This window comes from Xylaria bambusicola (assembly GCF_022495145.1).
Source record: "Xylaria bambusicola strain CBS 139988 unplaced genomic scaffold F5B22scaffold_6, whole genome shotgun sequence".
Lineage (NCBI taxonomy): Eukaryota > Fungi > Ascomycota > Sordariomycetes > Xylariales > Xylariaceae > Xylaria > Xylaria bambusicola.
Genome location: NW_025953559.1, coordinates 953135 through 971911, shown reverse-complemented (window position 1 = coordinate 971911; position 18777 = coordinate 953135). Strand labels below are relative to the sequence as shown.

Here is an 18777-nt window from a genome sequence, read left to right as displayed (position 1 = left end):
ACCGCTTGGCGCGACAGCCGCGCGTTTGCCTTCCATCCAAACTTGGCTTGGCCCAACGACCCATAATATCGTGGTTGACGTGGAGGAGGGTTTTGAGGATATCGTGGGCCAGTATGGTCCACCCACCCCATCCAGCTAGCCAACTTATTAGTATCTAACCTGCCTTACTCAGGACATGTGGTTCCGGCATATACTTACATTTTTCCCAAGAGCTATTATGCCATGCTTGATGACCGTCTTTAATCTTTCAATATATGAAGTATAGCATCTGAGTCAGCCTTTCAGCTGACCATCAGCAAGCTCTGCGATGTCGGTAGGCTTCACTTTCCCTTACCTACTCTTTGCTCTCTTCGTTATACCGGTAAGGTACGGTAGAAGCTGTGTCCACAGCGTGCACCCATAACTGAGTTCAGTCAACTATACCTATCAAACAATACCCATTACGTCTAGTCTCGGCGTCATCAGGAGCTGTCCTGCAGCGGGGTACTGCGGCAAGAAAATAAATTCTCTCCTCAGCCGGGCGCCTCTTAATCTAGCTCAGTGGTAGCCTAATGATCGCTTACCGAGACGTGGGTGGTCGGCGAGTGTGCACTGAGAACTCTTCCATTGGTTAATATCATATTATTACCAAGTTGACAGGCTCCAACCGATGGCATGCCTTCATGATTTTCCAATTCGCAACTCATGACGTGGCAAGAATTAGAGCAGTGTGTAGGTAAGTAGATATGTAGATCGAGCGTCAAGGAGCCTGTCGCTGAGGCAAACTTCCCTATATACCTACCCGTACCCATCTGTCACGAGAGCGCAACGACGGAAATCACATCATATGTGGTGTATTATATAATCCATATTCAGACCTGCACATGTCCGTATTTGCAGCACTTGGCACGAATATTCCATATTTATCTCCCTAGTTATTTATTTCAATGAGCGAGCGGTGACTAGTCACATAAGTGGTCTATCAAGGGAACGTACCGTAGAAATGGTTTCGCCGTCCATAGGCAAGCTAGCTACGTTGGGGGCTAAGAATTCTCCCTCTGTAGCGAATATGTGAGGCCGTGGCACAGTCATACTCGAAGTTCCGAGGTCACAAGGTTGCTTTGTTACCCCTACCTGCTCTTGGATGCGGTTCTGCATTAGTCGTTACGGGATCGACTTGAATCTTACTATTAAGTAGGTATACGAAGTATGTATACTACCATATGCATTCCTAAATTTACTATCACATTGTATTGGCGGCACCTAGATCTGGTGCTCTCCCAATAAACATCTGGTATGTGCGTTTAGTATGATATCTCCAGCATCGATGCAAAGAGACTAAAAGCTGCCAATTGTAATTCAAAATTAGCATTCAGCCATAACCGCTAAATCGACCCTACCGGATATCAAGATAGTGAAAGGTTTCCCCGTCATATGCGCGGTCTGCTTATGGCGCAGGCAATACGTAGTAGTTCCCGAGACGCTCGATGGTGGGACGGATGGAACCCCGGCACGCCGAGGAACTTGTGAAACCCCCCTCAGATGGATTTTGGGGTTAGCAGTTCGCCTTGGTTGCATTCAGGGAACCTCCAAGACCCTGGCAGGCCGCCACTGTGGAGGTATCAGTCTCTTCGACCTTTCGTGCCATTAGTTACAGGAAACAGACTATATTCTGCTTTGCTACAATGAAGTTGTCCAGCCGATGGAGGATGTCGAGTCTGCATGATGAGGTTGCGGCCCTGGAGTCTTGTGAATCCTGTAACCAATAGGGTAAGGCTGACGTTATCAACCTCGTCCAATTCCGGCCCCTGTGGCACGCCCATGCTTTTTAAAAACTTATCGTCACGCAGGCAGGCGTCCATTATTGTAACCATAACCCCTGGTTTCTTAGTGTACCAAGAGTAGATCAAGCCCAACGCGCCAGACAGGGGATTTGACATGGTGTCGATCCATTTAACATATCCTTCCGCACATGTCAGATAATGAAATGTTGTCTTCTTACCTACATGTACACTATAGTCCATAAGTGTGGTTCGTTGCGACGCATGCGGTTGCTTAGTTGCTTAGATCTATAACGCAACTTGTACGATATGGCAGCATGGTCTTCAACGAAGGCAGCAGCTATGGCGCTTTTTTATGCTAGCACCATAGCTGGATCGAGGGATAATCGAGTATCACAGATGGAATTGGACAAAGCAGATGCCCTTCACCCACGGGCAAGCCCAGAATCAACAACAACGAAAAGTATACGACCCACGATGTCAACACCGTATGCTGTTCCCCTCGTCACTACGTTCATACCACCAGAGTCATGTAATGAGGCACATCTTACTATGTTGTCGCCCCCAGGTTATTTTATATGGCTTAATGAGCCTGTCCCGGTTCCAGGAACGACCTTTTCGGATTGTTATCCTCCTGAGTTCCTTGAGTATTATACGACCTATCATGTGAACCCAACCACTGTGGGCTCACACGTGCCATTGATGAGTCCGCTCGTCTGCCCTTTTGGCTGGCAGGTAGTCTCAAGAAAGGGTGATTACCAAGCTTGCTGTCCCAGGTAGGTCATAATGCCATTACCTTGCTTCTCCTTAGCCGCCGTCAGGCCAAGTCCTGAACTTCAGTTGTTTCCCATACTTAAGAAGTCGAGCTAACTTACAAAAGTGGTTACCAATTCACACCCCCACAAACGGAACTGGACCCTGATCGTCCGGCATACGGAGGCACATGCTATAGCGAATGGCCTCTGAGTAGTTCCACATACATAACAGTATATGGCTCTGCCTCTGAATCCGGGGAGATGTTGATCACGGCTTCAACATCAGGGTTCGCCAATTATGCGCATGTTATTGATGGAATCGTAGTTTCAACATCGCCACCTAACTCCGAACCAGTAAGTAGAAGTCTCGGTTCATTCGAGAATTTACAGAGGTTATTAACAAACACCTAGTTTCAAAACCAAGGCACCGAGCACACCACGCTTGCACCAGGAGCCATAGCTGGCATTGTAATTGGTGCCGTAGCAGCAGTAGGACTGGTGGCAGCGGCTTTCTTTATATATGCTCAGCGTCGCCGTCGGGCATCACGACAAGCATCGCTTATCCAGCCTCCCGTGGGCGGGGGTGGGGCAACACTCTCTGATGCGGGCAACCCAATTGTCGCTGACAAGCCACCTAGTCCCGTCACCGAGGGCGAGCAAACGCATACCAACTTCTCCGAAATGGATGCAGGTATATATCATGTACATGAACTGGATGCTGGGTCGATGCCCGTCGAAAAGCCTTGACCACTAATAATGGCATGCGCTTGGTCAAGCGGGTGACGATAAGTTCAACTAAGTCAGCTATGCAGCGGGCGTACAGGTTCATGATATACCAATTAATAAGCAGATGTGAGGGGCGGCGTTTACCTTATGCTGTCCTCGTATACCTTATCATCGCCACCTTTATTTCTTTTTCTTTCTTTCTTGGAATATACAGTTATACCTTCGCCTTTCAAGCGGGATGGCTAGCGATAAGCGAGGAGTTGGTCGGAAGGGATTTCATTGAACAGTTCATTTTACCCACATACATACAATCCAAGTTGATACGACAGACATTCCTGCATGGGCGATGATACCTATGATCTCAAACGCCCCATCACTCTATTTACTTTCCAGTTTTAATCCTAATCCTCTCCAGCGATATGTGCTGCCATATGTATTACATTTTTCCTATCTTGACTAAGGCCATTCTTGACACTGCAGCTCAAGAAGTCATCGGTCCAGAAGCAAGTCGCGGTCTGAATCTTACCATGACAGGTTTAATCAGCAAGGAACTAGGAGCAGACAGTCAGTCTAGAGACTGTCCGCTGACGTTGGATTAAAGCTAAGAAAGCTTTAGCTACCCCATATCATCACATGGTCCCAGTCTCTTTAAGGCCATTGAGTCGAATATATATAACCGGGGCACCAAAGCTAGAGAAGAGAAAAGACACAGATTGTATTATATTCAATAAAGCCGTGATTCGTAGCTTGAGGGACGATTAAGGCTTTGCCTTGGGAACTGAAAGTGACCCTGGTCTATTGAGCCGGACACAATACGAGGAACAGTAAAATCTATAATCGTGTAAGCAATGGTAGGATCTCACCCTGGCGTCCGTATGTGCTACCCGAGGGCTCAACCCTAGCGGACTTTACGAGAGTCAAACCAAGTCTACTCAGCCTATCAGTGACTGCAGCTACGGACAGCTTCCCTACTCGCCGCTCCATAGAAAAGGTCCATCATTGCCGTGTATTTGTTCCATACAACTTATTTCGGTCACGGACACGCATAGTGCAATCGCTGGCAGTTTGAGAATTCAATAACCAACCTATACCTTGGTTACAGAAGATATTGAAGGAACGATACATGCTTTGCGGTCCATCTGGCTTATTGTATGGCGGCGGACGGGACACGCGCCAGCAAGTAAGGCGAGCGGGTCGATTGATGAGAGTTGTTCAGAGCACTTTCTCGATGGTGATCGAATGTAACCAAGCTTGGACCGTATTCTACGAAGTATGCGACACTACGGCACTGGAAGCAGCAAATTCAACTAAACGATTTTGCGTAAAGCGATATGTAATATCCTGGGATGTTTTCAAAATGTCGTGAAGTTTTCGTTGCAAGGTTTCTCTTTGTGCTCCGCGCTCACTGGGCGTTATCAATGTGATAGGTGCTAATTGTCCAAGATATCTCCATCACATACCTAAACCCCAACGAAGTGGCAGGTTTGCCTAGCCTTCATTACAGGGGAGTGTAGAGGGTAGTATGCCTAGGTAATCACAGGAGCGGTGACTTCTCAATCCATACTATGAGAATTAAGTCAATTTAAATAACATCGCAGCATCCCGTCTCGACGTCACTTGCATCAATAGCCTTCGATGTTGAAGACCAGTGGGTGTGATAGATTGTATAACAAGATCGATAATGTGTCTCTAGATATAGGAATCAGGCTCTCTATCTCTCTATTCTCCTTGCATTCCAGGTCAAGGGAACACCATAAAAAGAATAGATGCGTATTAAATAGCCAAGTATTGTTATCATTATTATCTCAGACCGCGCCTGGGCGACCACTACCTAGTTAGCGTCAATATAGCTCAAGTCTTTTGGCACGGTGTTACATTCAAGTGCGGTGGTGGAAGCAAAGGGGCAGAGGTGTCTATCACGATATTTCACGATACCTACCTGGACGTCATGAGGCAAAGCTTGGACATCTTCGATTCTACTATGCGATGAGTCTACCAAGATCGGGAAGTCTTTAAGGAGCTATTCGATTGACCTGAAGCCCTTTTCACTAGCCCGTGACATAGAATCATAGATACTGGAAAAATCCTACGACTACGGTAGCCTCAGCTTTCTAGCCAGCTAATTAGTCCAACTAATCTGTCAGTTACCATGACGTGAAAGTTGGGGGCCATTGTCTCACTCTCAAAGTAGATCTTCATTCAACATATACCGATTGTGAGTTTAGGCTGTACTGGGCAATTCTTCCTAGAACCCTTCGCAGTAAACATAAATGCGAGGTGAAGTAATAACAGCGAAGCTCATGAACCGATAAAATAGAGACTCAAACTTCAATAGATGTACCCCTAACGAGTGCTAATGACTAGTGAAAGAGCCCAGGAAGTGTTCGGGAGAGGCCTTGACCCGGACTTCTACGCTTCTCCACGTTCGAATGATCCATCATATTTGTGTTTTGTGCTACCAATATCAAGTATCGGCCAAGGATCGCCACCAGTTAGAGTCCGAAATATCGGGTTCTCTTTCCCCTGTCCGTCTTCCGTCACTGTGCAACGGATCAATCAAAGCGGGTAGGCATAGTATCATTCAACACATGCGGCTGGGATGGTGAACTCACACTCTATTATAATAACAGAGGGGCAGACCGCATATATACTAGGTACTAGTAATCAGTGCTTCTTTCTGTGTTCCCGATACAAGAGATCTGATGATTCTCTCTGCGGCCGCAGTACAAGGCTTTTGCTCCAGCGATGGCTCAGACCATCGCCAGTGATGCGTCCACAGCGCTTATGACACTATGGGCCTTGGCCAGCTTTACATTCTTGTTTGTCGTACTACGCCTCTACACCCGTATCAGGGTCCTTCGAATGTACGGGACGGACGACCACTTCTATAATGCAGCTTTCGTGAGTCCTTATTTTGCTACATACCAAGCACAAGTTATTGTGATATTCTAGGCACGACACATATGGAATCACCTGCTTGCAACGCCAAAATACTTCACTAATGAATGTTCTTTTTCGCAGATGCTTTTCCTTAATTACAATGTTTTACTACAACTGGCGGCTAAATACGGCTTCGGTCGAGATATTGTGGACATAGATTCACCCGACGACTTGAGTAGGGCTATCTTATACGAGGCTATTGGGCAGACGCTGCTGATTACTGGGAATGTGTTTGCAAAACTATCTATTGGTTGCTTCCTTGATAGATTGGTTACAAGCAGGACACACAAAGTAGCCATTTGGAAACCGGCTTTGGCTTTCAGCCTTATTGTCATGATTTCGATCATTGTATTCTGGTTCTCATGCCAACCGACGGCATATCTGTGGGATCGGCGTATTGATGGGCGCTGCGATATCGATCCCGGACCAGCAGCAGTTCTAGCGGGTGCTTCTAGCGTTTTTGTTGACCTTTGGTACTCGGGATTTCCCTGGTACCTTCTAGTAAGTGATGCTGAAAGCCTATTTTTCCTAACATTATCCTCTCATCTGCTGGAAACGAGCTGTCGATTTTCTCTCATCATCTAAGGATTGGCTGACCACGAGTCTGTAGTATACAATAAATATGCCCCTGAAAGAGAAATTAGTTGTCGGATCAAGCATGAGCCTTGGTATTGTGTAAGACGTCAAAATCGCGAAGATTATATTTAAAATAGCTGCCCGCTTATCACATTCTTGCTACTATAGGGCTGCAGCTTGCGGGGCCAAGAGAGCCGTCGAACTGATCAAGATAGGGAGTCCAAATTATCCAAGTAAGTAGGTTCTCACGCCGTGTTTGAATTTGAATGTCTATGACCATGGAAGCCGATATCTTATAAGAGGATTTGGGAGTCTGCAGTTCCAGTTCATCATTGCTCGCTGATTCTGTTATGCTAGAAGATACAGTCAATCTGGTAGTCTGGCATGCAGCCGAACTCTCAGCCACCATGATAGGGATCGGAATACCGATATGTCTGCCCCTCTACAAGAGCGCAATATCCCGTGCTTTTCCTAAAACGAGCTGTTCCTGTTGCTCCAATGAGCCCCATAGGTGCAAAGAAAACGAGGTGGAGGTTGGCGTTTTTGGCATGACTACTATTGGCGGCACACCATACGCTTTCAGGGGGCAGGTGGCTCCTGCAGATTAAAACGAAGACGACTGACCTAATCTGGAGATGGAGAGAGATTTCGTTGGTAATCATGACTCGGGCCGTAGCATTTCTGGCAGTGGGAATGGTGACATGCGATTAAATGGTGAACTTTAGCGAGGTTTATGAGTATTCTAGGTCAAAGACTCATACGAGAACATAGCTTAAGTTCAAGGCGATTTTGATAATGAGAGGCCCATTTGGATGTGGGCATAAAGAGAAATTCAGAATGATTCAGCGTCACCATCAGAACACTAACGTACCAGGCGAGACATTTCATGTACTTCCTAGCTTGTTTCTAATTCTAATACACTGATAGCGGTGGGCTGGTTTCTTCAACTATGTATTACTAGATTGTTAGACATAGGAGTAGCATTGTTAATGCACAAGCTGTTTGTAGATGGTCCTCTTACTTAATAGAATAAAGAATAACATAAAGAATAACAAAAGGATTTTTTTTTAAACTAGCTGAAAGAACTAACGCTCTGTTCAACAAGTATTTTCATATAAATTTAAACTGGGAACGCCACTTTAGTATTTCGAATAGAAAACAACCACCGACTCGGCGTCTTTGTTCACATTTCACAACCCTTGGTCAACCGATCACCTAGGTAAGTAACATCGCCAGCATGTCATCCTCTGTATATTCATTCCCTGTACGTGCAAGATGCATGCTTCCAGTCCCTAGTTCCCCTACGTCTCCTTCGTACTTCACACCTCTTCACACAAAACACGCGGCTCTGAAAGATAATGTTTCCCTTGCACCACACGAATGGTTGAACGTAAACCGCAGAATCGTACGAACAGTTGATACTATCCTACCATATGGTCCGCTCATTCAAGGCCCAGGTCCAAAAACATACGAACTGCATGCCGACCTGGGGGTTGCATTAGTCGCAGACATTGCAATCCGGCCAATCCGGAGACCCTGCTCCCTTTCAAACGCAGAGCTTCAGAATAAGATACGACAAATGGCAGCAGATCCGAGAAAATCCGAGTTCCGGCACACTTACCTTAACGGGAGGGTGTGGTTCTCTTTTCGTATCTTGGATCTCGAGCTAGCGAGCCAACCCCTTGAAGACGATAATTTCCAAACTTTCGTGGGAAGTATACGCACTATACGCGAGGACCCTGAAGAGGATGAATAAGATATGATCTTTTTGTATATAGATGCTCCAAGAAGGTGAGTCACAGGAAGCTAAGTAGTTTTGAGTATATAACTTATATATCACACGTCCATACTATAGATCTAGGGCCGAGTTGATGAAGGGAATCCATTTACTTCTCGAATCAACAAGTAAATATGTAAGTCCTAGACCTTATAGGTGGGTATTCAGTACTTGGTGTCCCATAGTAGTAACATCAACCTAACCTCCAAAGGCTGGTATCTAGGCCCTACTTATATGTCCCCCGCCCCAGCCATATGCGTCGAAATGCTAATGGCGTGTTTCTGCCTGCTCAGATAGGCTATATTTCGTCTTTAATAGCAGACCTATTAGGCCGCAGGGATGAAGTGAAAAGCCATCCCATATAATATCATTCTCCCATCCACTACAATCTCAAATCAGCAAGACCTCTACCTCTTTGCTTTCTGCGCAAAACATGAGAATCAAGCTCCGATAGGAACTACCCCGTTACTGGACTGCTACTTCCGTGCTTTCACGAAACTTGACTTGTGGGGACATGACTTACGTCCTTCTTTCGCCATATCCTTCAGCCCTTCTGAAACCCCAGGAGCAGTGTGTTCGAGATAGCCAACCCCTTTGGCGCCAGCAGAGACGATGAGAGTAACGCCAGTTTCCAGCTCGGCGCCGATCTGTAAACTCGTGTGGGGGTAGAGCCAATTGACGCGGAAGCCGTTTTCTACGATGCGGTGTGCCGTAATCTCACAGAGCAGGCGCCAGTCTGCCTTCGACATGGAGGCCTTAGAGCCTTGGTGACGCCGCGGCCTCGGCGATAGGGGGTGTGCGTGGCGAGGCATGGTCAGTCGGGAAGTGAGCACCCGCCACGGAACCTTTCTCGTGTTCGGTTATTGATTATCAGCCTGCTGAATGACGCACTCTCGCTATGTCTGATGGGTTATTGCGGAAGATGCCCTGATGGCACACGCCTGAATAATGCTGATGCCGCAACGGTTTACGGGTCTCGCGGTAGAACGTTTCAATGATATATATCTTTGACTTGTCCGTCATTGACCCCGACATGGGCTTCGACGTATACGTTAGAAGTTCAGGGGCACGGAAATCCATGATGTGGAGCATGGGATGGTCGTCCCTGTCAATTATGTTTCCCTTTGTTGAGCTCAATGAAAGGATTCTGACCAGTAATTCTTAGGATAGCTGTTCTTTGTTGGTAAGTAGCGCGTGTCATGACCGCTACCGGTCCCCTTGAAAACAAAGAAAGCCCCCCAACTGCATGCCTAATGCCAAATACATTGCTCCAGATGGGTATATTGTTGTTGTTATTGCACATTTGATCATCTCCGCCCGTCCCTATATTTGTACCGCTAAACCTACCATGGTAGGTGACCGCTCGTAGAACGTCCTTTATATGTGGTATCTCAGGTCATCTTGATATTGTAGGCGTTCAGGCAAAGCTCGCACACTCCGCAGCAAGTTCACCCCCAAACAAAAAGGGCGCAGTGGCTAATAAAAATTCGTAGTAAATATGAAATATCGTTATAACGTGTAGACTATTCCAAATTTGGATGCAAATAAGCGCGAAAGGGAGAAATAGGCAGTGTCACTGAGATATGTCTAAACCGAACTCGCCCACGAGATTAGTCCTTGTAGACATCGAGCCTCGATAGTCTTCTCCGTGTATCTGTCTCTCTTGCCGCGAACACGGTTAAGAGAATCACGGCTGAGAAGCCAACAGACTCATATAGATGCCCCACGCGACGCCAGCAAGACTAGCGACAAGATTTCGCCCCTCAATGCTCTTGACAAACGCAAAATTAATCAAGCTCACGAAAGGCCATAGCTTCCACCCGGCAGCCATGATGGGAAAGAACTCCTGTCGACTGTTCGCGACCACTTTCGTCCAATCCACTTTCCTATAGTCAATAGCCCCCTTTGTAAGCAGATATTGCAAGCTCTTGTCGGGGTTGCTGAGCGGGGCGCCTAGGGGGCGCGGCATGGCGGCCTGTATGGAATGAATGAAGAGACTGAAGAGAAAAGTATTGACGGCGGCGCCGATACTCTGGTCCAAAAGCAACTTGATAACCGTGTTGGTGATGTTTAACTTTGGCTCGACTAACTTCCCTTCCTTGGCCTCCCGGTCTAACTCCTTTTCGTCATTCGCAGAGGCTGATGCTACAGCCGCGCGAGTGGGCGATACATGATAGGCTGGGAAGGTCGACTCTAAGAAGTCTTGCCTGTGTGAAGTGTCAAAATGGCATTGCTTAGAATCAGTGTGATGATGTAAGGTAGGAAGTGACAAGGATAGGGAGAGCTTTCAAGCATCATGCGCTACATCATTAGACATCTTCACTCACCATAAGAAGTTAGGTGGGATATTAATGAACGCGTATAGTATGAATTGGAAGATGGGCACCAGGTCAAAGACAATAGGTTTCTAGCAAGCCACACGGTTAAAATGATTCTGATTTATTGACGCAAAAGTGTCACATACATCGGTCTGATAAGCTGTCAGGCATTGAGCCAGTATATTGGAAGTAGCAGCAAGAACAGCGGACTGCAAAGTCGCTGAGACGATCGGTGGCAGTGCCATCTTGCCCAAAGCTATGTGAGATGAAAAGGTTATAGATAGCAAATAGCTGAGTGTAGGCGCGATTCCACGAGGTAGTCTTTGACGTCAGTGGGCGCTATACAGAACAACAATGAATCAATGTACACTAAACGTGATTTTTATGTTATGAGAGAGGGGCCTTGAAGGTTTGGCCTTGGCTGTCTAAGGACAATTGGGCTCCAATCACCAGGTGGAAACAGCCGTGGTGGCCTAAGTTTGACCACGTATTTGTGAGACTTACAAATCAAAAAGGGTTGGACGACTACTGGCTGGTACGATAATTCACTTTCATATGCCAATTGTAAGCAGGAATATCAAACGTGTTCACTTCACATCAACCAAGCGTTGCGAATCGTGCATCCTCGAGTTGCCCCTCGCTAAGTACTTAGGTAATCATCTGCGGCGTGTGGCTGAGGAGCTAAGTGTGGCGTGAACTCGATCACAGTCCCTATAGAACTCAACTGCAAGATCTTACGAAACGGTTCACAGATTCAAAATGTATAAAATATGTTAAGGATTTAAATTTATTGGGGGAATGGAGCTTTGCCAGCAAGACATTCTTTTCCCTAGGACATTAATACTTGGTTGGCTCTAACATGGCTTTTAAGTCCTTACACAGCCCTCACTATGCTTTTAAGAAGAATAGTGAGTCAAGATGCAAGCCGAGCATCTAACATGACCACAGCCTATACGGGGGCACAGGCTCGGATGATATAGTAGGTCGTTGTTCGTTCGACAGTCGCAGCAGTTCCACGTAACGGCGCTTTTACCCATCTTTGCTGTTATTTTGTGCGTGGAAATATTGTTTGGAGATCACTAAAGGATTGAATAATCGAGTTATCACTAGCAGGCGTGGTATGATGTGGTTTGGAATTAGAAATAAGATGTAGACTTCGAGGATGTCAAGCTTATTTATATTATATACTTCGGATTTCCATCTAACTTGTTATATAGAATTAGTTAGCAACAAAGGACAAAGGGTTATGCATGCCTTTTGTAATTAATGTAATAAGGCTATTGTATGACAATATTGAGATTGTCTAGGCTCTTCAGCGGTAAAGAACGATCAATGAAGCTTGTCGAATGGCATTGGATATAGGTTGTTGCAGTCCTATCCTCTTGCACATGGCAGCACTTCATATTATATCGTGACAGTATGTCTTTAACTTCGCCTTTCTTATATAGGACACTTCAACTTCAACTTGAGCGACTTATTAAGAAGTCGCTGCACGGCTTATGATAAAATGCCTAAATCCATGTTTTAATCAAACGGTTGGTCTCTATTACAGCCAGTACATCTATAATGATTAATGTAAGTTCACTCAATTTCATTTTTTGAAAAATTGATGTTGCTCAAAATTTGGGTTTAGACAGGCTTAGGCATATAAGCGGCCTGGCTTAGGGGTGATTCCCATTGTGGAATGCTTTGGCAACGTAAACACCCAACTTAGAGGTATTGTAGCTATTATATAGATTTCCAGTGCCAGATCGCTTGGTCCCCATACCCGTAGTTCGGGTATCCTCTCAGAGTTCACCGACGATAGCTGGTTGTTGTTGAAGAACGTCACAGCCAACGAAGCAGCTGAGAATATCACGGATGACATTAACGCTTGAAAGGCCGTGACGCCCAAGCCACCGAAGGCTGCGTTGTCATCTAAGCCAACTCCCACGCTGATCCTAAACCGGATCTGGTCCCAGTTCCGACTCAAGCGGTCCTTCGCATATGCATGCACAGCAAACGAACAATGATTTACATCATTTTCTAGTTTTTGAACAACTTGGTGTCATGTATACTAGAGGGCTAGAATGTTGTTGGCCTCCGTCTCCCTTCTAGCATAGAATAAACATGAACATCAACTGAATCAAGTAAGAATATGTAAAGAGGAATTGTGTTCTCTGGTTTCGCTTCGTCCTCGAATCTGTTTGCATAGGCCCTCTTCCATCGCCTCCCGAGCTCTCTGGGAGGAGCACGTATCTCAAAGATCGCATCTAATCTTGAGTATCAGTGGCATAGTCGCGGCCAAGAATTGCAGACATCAGTCAGCAGGGGTATATAGACTTACCAAAAAGAGAGAGTTTGCAAGGAAGGTGTAGAAGAAGACCGACCAGCCAACCCAGCCTCCAGTGCCTTTCCCGCCGTTCACAAGCTCTGCTATGGCTACCGTCACGATAATGCCGACAAACTTGTAGCCCGAATAAGCGACGAGATCAAGCAGCTGGGATTCGTTGGATATGCTCAAGAAGTAGCAGCCAAGCTTGAGGAGAATAATTTCGACCACCACAACCACACCGGCCTTGGAGGCGGTGTACCCTAGCAGCTCCGGCTGGAACTGACCCCTCAGGCCAGCTAGGAGGGTCGACAACAAGATGTACGTGACGAGAGCCATAACAGGAATATACATGTCTGGGCTATTGATATCATCCCTTGGGGGCAAATACCATCCCTCTTGGCCGCTAGGACCAACTGCCTGTTTCCGCGACCAGGGCTTGTGGCGCCAAGGGAAGAGGACTAAGAACAGCTTGTTGATGACGTAGCCATTGGTCACATTGAAGTAGTGCTTCAGGGCAGAGAAGTTGACCCATCGGTTTACGTTTTGCTCGACATGCTTGAAGGCGTTCTGTCCGACCTGGCCGACGAACTGGGCAGCCATAGGGTCATTTATGAAGTTTCCATAGGCCCCGAAGACATTGCTCCCAGCGCCGGCGGCGGGGGTGCCTTGCTGATAGGGGTTCCCGTTACCATATGCACCGTGCTGCTGAGGCTGTGATGAGGTCGGCGGCGGCGGCGAGCGTAGTTGCGGTACAGTGGAAACATGTTGTGGCACGGGGTGGTGCAGCGGCGGCGACTGCGCATAGCTTGCCCTTTGCATTTTCGGGAGGTTTGGAGGGTTGTTCGCGCCGGTCGAGTTGTGGATGGCTCAAGTCAGTTGGCACGATGCCGACGTTGCGACGAGCGATGCGGGACGGATCCGTTATAGTGTCGAGAGGTCGAAGTTATGAGGGTGGTCTTGTTATAACCTGGAGTGTTAGATACTGCTGGTCTCCATGTGGTCTCGTTCTGTGGACAGTTCTTCTGTGGAGGAAGGGAGACCTGCTGCGGCCAGGTACATGGAGGTACCTGGGCCTAGGTATCCACTCCATGAAGGCGTCCAATGGCCAACCCTGTCTGCCCTGTCAAGATACCTACTTACATACGTATCCAGTATGGTAGGTACGCGACTTTATGTACAGACCGACTTCCTGGGAAGATGCTGTTGGCAGGGGCAATACAGCGAGACAATTCCTGACTCTTGGAAAGGGGAGGAAAGGAAAAATTAAAAACACAGCAAACCGCAAAGGTGGTGGGTTAGCTTGCTAGCATGAGTCCTTAACCGTTCAATTCAAGGCCACGAGCCAGGCGGTTAGGGATCGGATGAGGTAATGAGCAATCTATTTACAGTCTACGCATCTTGTCGAAGCCCGACGTAGCATCCACCTGCTTCGCTTCTGCTCTCCTATACCTATACAGTACATACATAGCATGTGTCTTCGTGGCCGTATTGCCTCTGGATGGTAAGGTGGTTGATGGGGCCTTGGCAGTTCCATGTTATGACGTACATATCTGAACTGCTATGGCTGTTGATCTCAGCGACCTACGATAGGTAAGTGCGTATTTTACAGTTTCCAAAGCATCTATCACTCATTACTCATAAATCAGCTTTTATTTCCTCGTATCCTTCTAGATAGGTCGTTGAGACGATGCTAAATATTTAATTAAAAGTACACATGTAGGTACACCATCCTAGCTTATCTCGTGCTGTGGAGGGTGGGGGACTTTTACAGCACCGCCGTCCCGAATAGGGGGTACAGAGGGGATACTTCCAATACTTGTGGTGGTATTCTAGCGTACCAGGGCAGACCAGGGCAGCTACTCATCCCTGCCTGCTAGGTACCAGCAATGTGATACCTGTCTTTCCAGCTCTATCACTTATCTATCATCTACCATGCCTTAGCGATAATCTCGGATCACACCTTGATGCGCATTTCGTTCCGTCCTCAATTACGCCGTCTTAACAAACCGCTTCTACAAGGGACACGGCTTTTCATATCCTGCATGCCATGTTAGACACTTTTGAGATTCTCACCACCTCAGGCGTGGTGCTGTGGTCCCGAACCTATGCGCCCATCAGCCCTGCCATCGTCAATCACTTCATCGCTGACGTCTTCATCGAGGAGAAAACCGCTTCTGCCGGCGCAAAGGACGACCAGATCACTTCAAGCAATCCACCCTACAAATACGACCAGCATACTCTCAAGTGGACATTCGTCAAGGAGTTAGGCATAATTTTTGTTGTATGTCGCCACCCCCCGTTTCCTTTCCGCCCCGTCTCGGCACGTCACGGCTCACATTGTCACTTTAGGCTGTCTACCGCTCCCTCCTTCATCTGTCATGGGTTGACAAACTTGTCGATAACCTCAAGACAATCTTTGTGGACCTCTACGGAGACCAACTGAAGAAGCCGAACACCACACTTGTGCACTGCCATAAGTTTGACGAATACTTTGACCAACAATACCAAGAACTTGAGTCCAGAGGTTCCGCCAATGGCGCGCAGGTCGCAGGCACGTCTTTCTCATTCGAGGAAGACACAGTATCCGGAAACATAGGGGATGAGCCGCCACTTCCGCCCGGCCTTAAACAACGGACGAAGCCGCATGTCAAAGATGTATCACCTCCCTCCGAAACGACGTCAGTTGCAACCCCTAATGCCTCCCGGCCCTCGACACCTAGTGGGGGTAGTCATTTACTAGTCGGTAAAAATGGGCCCATGACGCGCATGTCTCGGAAGGCTAGGAAGATGCAGAACACCAACTCGGCGCCAGCATCTTCAGGCGACGAGGCGCCATCGAGAAAGGGGAAGAAGGCACCTAAAAGGGGTCGGAGATGGGATGCTGACGGGTTTGCCGATGAAGAAGATGACGTGCAGTTGGATTACTCTGCTGCCCAGCACACATTGACGAGCGATAGTGAGGTTGAGGCGGGTCGTTCGACAGCTATCGAGGGTGTCGATTCTACGAGCTGGGGCACAACAACCTCAAAAGGACAATTTGTGCTGAGAGATTTAGGCGACGAAGTACACTCGATTCTGAAGTCAGCTGAGGAAAAGAATGCTGCGTCGAGCACGGCGCCCAAGGGGGGACTCGTTGGCTCAGGGTTGAGTACAATAGGCGGACTGTTTCGCAATGTGGTGGGAGGTAAAACTTTGACGAAAGAAGACCTTGACAAAGCCATGAAAGGCATGGAAGATCACTTACTCAAGAAGAACGTCGCTCGTGAAGCCGCTATTCGCCTTTGCGAAGGCGTAGAGAAGGAACTCTTAGGTGTAAAGACGGGAAGCTTCGAGAGTATTAATGCACGCATAAGCAAGGCAATGGAGTCTTCGTTGACCAAGATGCTAACGCCAACCTCGTCCTTGGATCTCCTACGTGAGATTGACGCTGTCACGAGACCTTCGGCGACGTCTATGCGCAAGCGCAGGCCCTATGTCATCTCCATTGTAGGTGTCAATGGTGTGGGCAAGTCCACAAACCTGTCGAAGATCTGTTTCTTCCTGCTGCAAAACAAGTATAAGGTTCTTATCGCGGCCGGAGACACATTCCGATCGGGTGCTGTCGAGCAACTGAAGGTCCATGTGCGTAATCTAAAGGAACTGACAGAACGAGAGGGTGGCAAAGTCGAGATCTTCGAGAAGGGATATGGCGGCGATGCAGCCACAGTTGCCAAGGATGCGGTACGAGAGGCCGCAAGTGAAGGTTACGATGTTGTTCTCATTGATACTGCGGGACGTCGGCACAATGACCAGCGTCTGATGTCGTCTCTGGAGAAGTTCGCCAAATTTGCTCAACCGGACAAGATTCTGATGGTTGGCGAGGTCAGTATTCCTTATATCTCTGGTCTTGAGTTGACTTTGCTAATGTTATGTACTACAGGCACTTGTGGGAACAGACTCGGTTGCTCAAGCTAGAAATTTCAACTCATCATTCGGACCCGGACGACATCTCGATGGTTTTATCATCTCCAAGTGCGACACAGTGGGCGACATGGTGGGAACGTTGGTTAGTATTGTACACGCCACCAATGTCCCGGTCTTGTTTGTAGGCGTCGGGCAGCACTACTCGGACATCAGAAACTTTTCGGTCAAATGGGCTGTAGAGAAGTTGTTGAGTAGTAGTTAAGTCGTCGATATTAATTCTCTTTAATAGGTCGTCTCTATCCGTTCCCTTGTCTACTCCAGCGTCTGTGATATGTCTGAATTGGCCATGCGAATGCTTTGCAGACGCCATCAATATTCTAGGGTTTAAGCTGTGTCCTCATGTTTGTAAACGCAAGCGTCACTTAGCGCAAGTCTTAGCTATGTAAAACTGGAACTCGCTGTCCCCCCAATGTATTCATGCTGTTGTTAACTCTTTATCATCTGCCGCGCCGTGAAGCGCAGAGCTATCATCGTGTAGAATGCGCGTCTCTTGCTCTACTGTACCACTGTAGGGCATGATCAACACTGCACAGGCGTATAAAGTTTTTTACTAGTCATGTGCTATGTTTGCAATGCTCACTGTGTTGAAGGTGAGAGGGTAGGTACCACATCGCAACGTGCCATCAAACTTAGTTATGTTGATCTTCGGGTGGCAGCTTACCAAGCCGACGATAGTCTCACATGTCAATTTCTCGACTAGTACTCAGGCTGATCCACGAGTATGGATATGAACTTGCGATGCGCTGGTGCGAATCAACACAAATCACTTTACGCACGGGTCAACCCTAATCACCATCAACACCATCGGTTGATGTGCGTACCACTGCCCAAGCTACCTGTGCTGCCTGGGTAGCTTCCAATCGCAAACCAATGTAGTACCTACTATGCACCGTGATAACACTTGTTATCTGCCTGCTCGTTGTTGTGGTGAAAAGCCTATTAGGCAGTTGTGATAGGTAGTGGAACAACTTGGCGGATAGCTGCGTTGATGGTAAGAACCTGTATTCCTTGTGCCGCCCTATATTCATCAATGATCGAGATCCTTTTCGTCTACATATTAGGACTCTGATCGCAAAGAGATAGACCGGCTTCCCTCTCGGGTTAACATTGGATATCAATGAGCATTAAGCACCCAGCACGTGATTATACTTGCCGATAGTGTCATTATGTATCATCACATGAGACGAAGCACTGGGAAGGGTCTGCTTGCTTCATGTCTTGACTTCATTGTGTCATAACTATAGGGAGAAACTATATACTCACTTGGACTGTATGTAGCATGTATCGTAGCTAATTTATCTAAAGATCTACACAAAATTCGACCTTATCCTCTCAATGTCCAAATAGGGGAGATACGATGCGGGTGCTTTCTTACTTAATTAAGTTCTCACCCTCCTTCCTTTATCTCTGGGTGATACGAACACTCAGGTAGAGTTTAAACTCGGAGGCTGTCGTCGATACGTGCTCGTATCCACCCATACCTGCAGCACGGCGACTTGACGCTTGGGTTCCCAACTCAAATATGCGTCAAAGATTAGCCTCATCACTGGCCGTGCCGGCTCTGAAACCCTTGCTGGCGGGGTACGGAAGGAGAGCAGGCTCGCATTTGCCATTCGTGCCAGATGATGCGAATGTCACTGAGAAGCTG

The 18777-nt window shown here is 47.4% G+C and overlaps 7 protein-coding genes across 7 annotated transcripts; 4 read left to right on the top strand and 3 right to left on the bottom strand.

Moving 5' to 3' along the window:
- Positions 1–1813: 1813 nt before the first annotated feature.
- On the top strand, positions 1814–3461 carry F5B22DRAFT_469216 (uncharacterized protein). The gene is made up of 3 exons (XM_047972136.1): positions 1814–2536; positions 2641–2869; positions 2927–3461. Exons 1-3 carry the CDS (start codon positions 2070–2072, stop codon positions 3260–3262), a joined length of 1032 nt encoding a protein of 343 aa, XP_047834309.1. The 5' UTR covers positions 1814–2069; the 3' UTR covers positions 3263–3461.
- Positions 3462–5695: 2234 nt separating this feature from the next.
- Positions 5696–7365, top strand: F5B22DRAFT_660609 (uncharacterized protein; the record flags this gene model as incomplete). Its single annotated transcript, XM_047980306.1, has 5 exons — positions 5696–6142; positions 6263–6682; positions 6792–6856; positions 6926–6990; positions 7115–7365. Exons 1-5 carry the CDS (start codon positions 5987–5989, stop codon positions 7363–7365), a joined length of 957 nt encoding a protein of 318 aa, XP_047834308.1. The 5' UTR covers positions 5696–5986.
- Positions 7366–7890: 525 nt separating this feature from the next.
- On the top strand, positions 7891–8513 carry F5B22DRAFT_660606 (uncharacterized protein; the record flags this gene model as incomplete). Its single annotated transcript, XM_047980305.1, has 1 exon — positions 7891–8513. Exon 1 carries the CDS (start codon positions 7995–7997, stop codon positions 8511–8513), a length of 519 nt encoding a protein of 172 aa, XP_047834307.1. The 5' UTR covers positions 7891–7994.
- Positions 8514–8744: 231 nt separating this feature from the next.
- F5B22DRAFT_469158 (uncharacterized protein) lies at positions 8745–9494 on the bottom strand. The gene is made up of 2 exons (XM_047972135.1): positions 9058–9494; positions 8745–8916 (listed from the first exon to the last, which is right to left on the bottom strand). Exons 1-2 carry the CDS (start codon positions 9344–9346, stop codon positions 8861–8863), a joined length of 345 nt encoding a protein of 114 aa, XP_047834306.1. The 5' UTR covers positions 9347–9494; the 3' UTR covers positions 8745–8860.
- Positions 9495–10221: 727 nt separating this feature from the next.
- On the bottom strand, positions 10222–11097 carry F5B22DRAFT_643308 (Mpv17/PMP22 family protein; the record flags this gene model as incomplete). The annotated part of the gene is made up of 3 exons (XM_047978247.1): positions 10222–10741; positions 10862–10941; positions 10999–11097. The coding sequence occupies 3 exons, from the start codon at positions 11095–11097 to the stop codon at positions 10222–10224; spliced, it is 699 nt and encodes a 232-aa protein (XP_047834305.1).
- A 1735-nt stretch (positions 11098–12832) lies between these two features.
- F5B22DRAFT_469137 (YIF1-domain-containing protein) lies at positions 12833–14351 on the bottom strand. The gene is made up of 3 exons (XM_047972134.1): positions 14307–14351; positions 13179–14133; positions 12833–13104 (listed from the first exon to the last, which is right to left on the bottom strand). The coding sequence occupies exons 2-3, from the start codon at positions 13983–13985 to the stop codon at positions 12946–12948; spliced, it is 966 nt and encodes a 321-aa protein (XP_047834304.1). The 5' UTR covers positions 13986–14133; positions 14307–14351; the 3' UTR covers positions 12833–12945.
- Positions 14352–15213: 862 nt separating this feature from the next.
- Positions 15214–17566, top strand: F5B22DRAFT_660600 (SRP54-domain-containing protein; the record flags this gene model as incomplete). Its single annotated transcript, XM_047980304.1, has 3 exons — positions 15214–15447; positions 15516–17027; positions 17086–17566. The coding sequence occupies 3 exons, from the start codon at positions 15214–15216 to the stop codon at positions 17329–17331; spliced, it is 1992 nt and encodes a 663-aa protein (XP_047834303.1). The 3' UTR covers positions 17332–17566.
- Positions 17567–18777: the final 1211 nt, after the last annotated feature.

Excerpts from the sequence above, each read along its gene's own strand:
- F5B22DRAFT_469216 (XM_047972136.1), top strand. The coding sequence starts at position 2,070 with ATGGCAGCATGGTCTTCAACGAAGGCAGCAGCTATGGCGCTTTTTTAT. Across the intron at positions 2,537-2,640 it reads TACCAAGCTTGCTGTCCCAG|TGGTTACCAATTCACACCCC; the intron begins GTAGGTCATAAT and ends AACTTACAAAAG. Across the intron at positions 2,870-2,926 it reads CGCCACCTAACTCCGAACCA|TTTCAAAACCAAGGCACCGA; the intron begins GTAAGTAGAAGT and ends ACAAACACCTAG.
- F5B22DRAFT_469158 (XM_047972135.1), bottom strand. The coding sequence starts at position 9,346 with ATGCCTCGCCACGCACACCCCCTATCGCCGAGGCCGCGGCGTCACCAA. Across the intron at positions 8,917-9,057 it reads GGATATGGCGAAAGAAGGAC|TGGATGGGAGAATGATATTA; the intron begins GTAAGTCATGTC and ends TTGAGATTGTAG.
- F5B22DRAFT_469137 (XM_047972134.1), bottom strand. The coding sequence starts at position 13,985 with ATGCAAAGGGCAAGCTATGCGCAGTCGCCGCCGCTGCACCACCCCGTG. Across the intron at positions 13,105-13,178 it reads TTGCAAACTCTCTCTTTTTG|ATGCGATCTTTGAGATACGT; the intron begins GTAAGTCTATAT and ends ACTCAAGATTAG.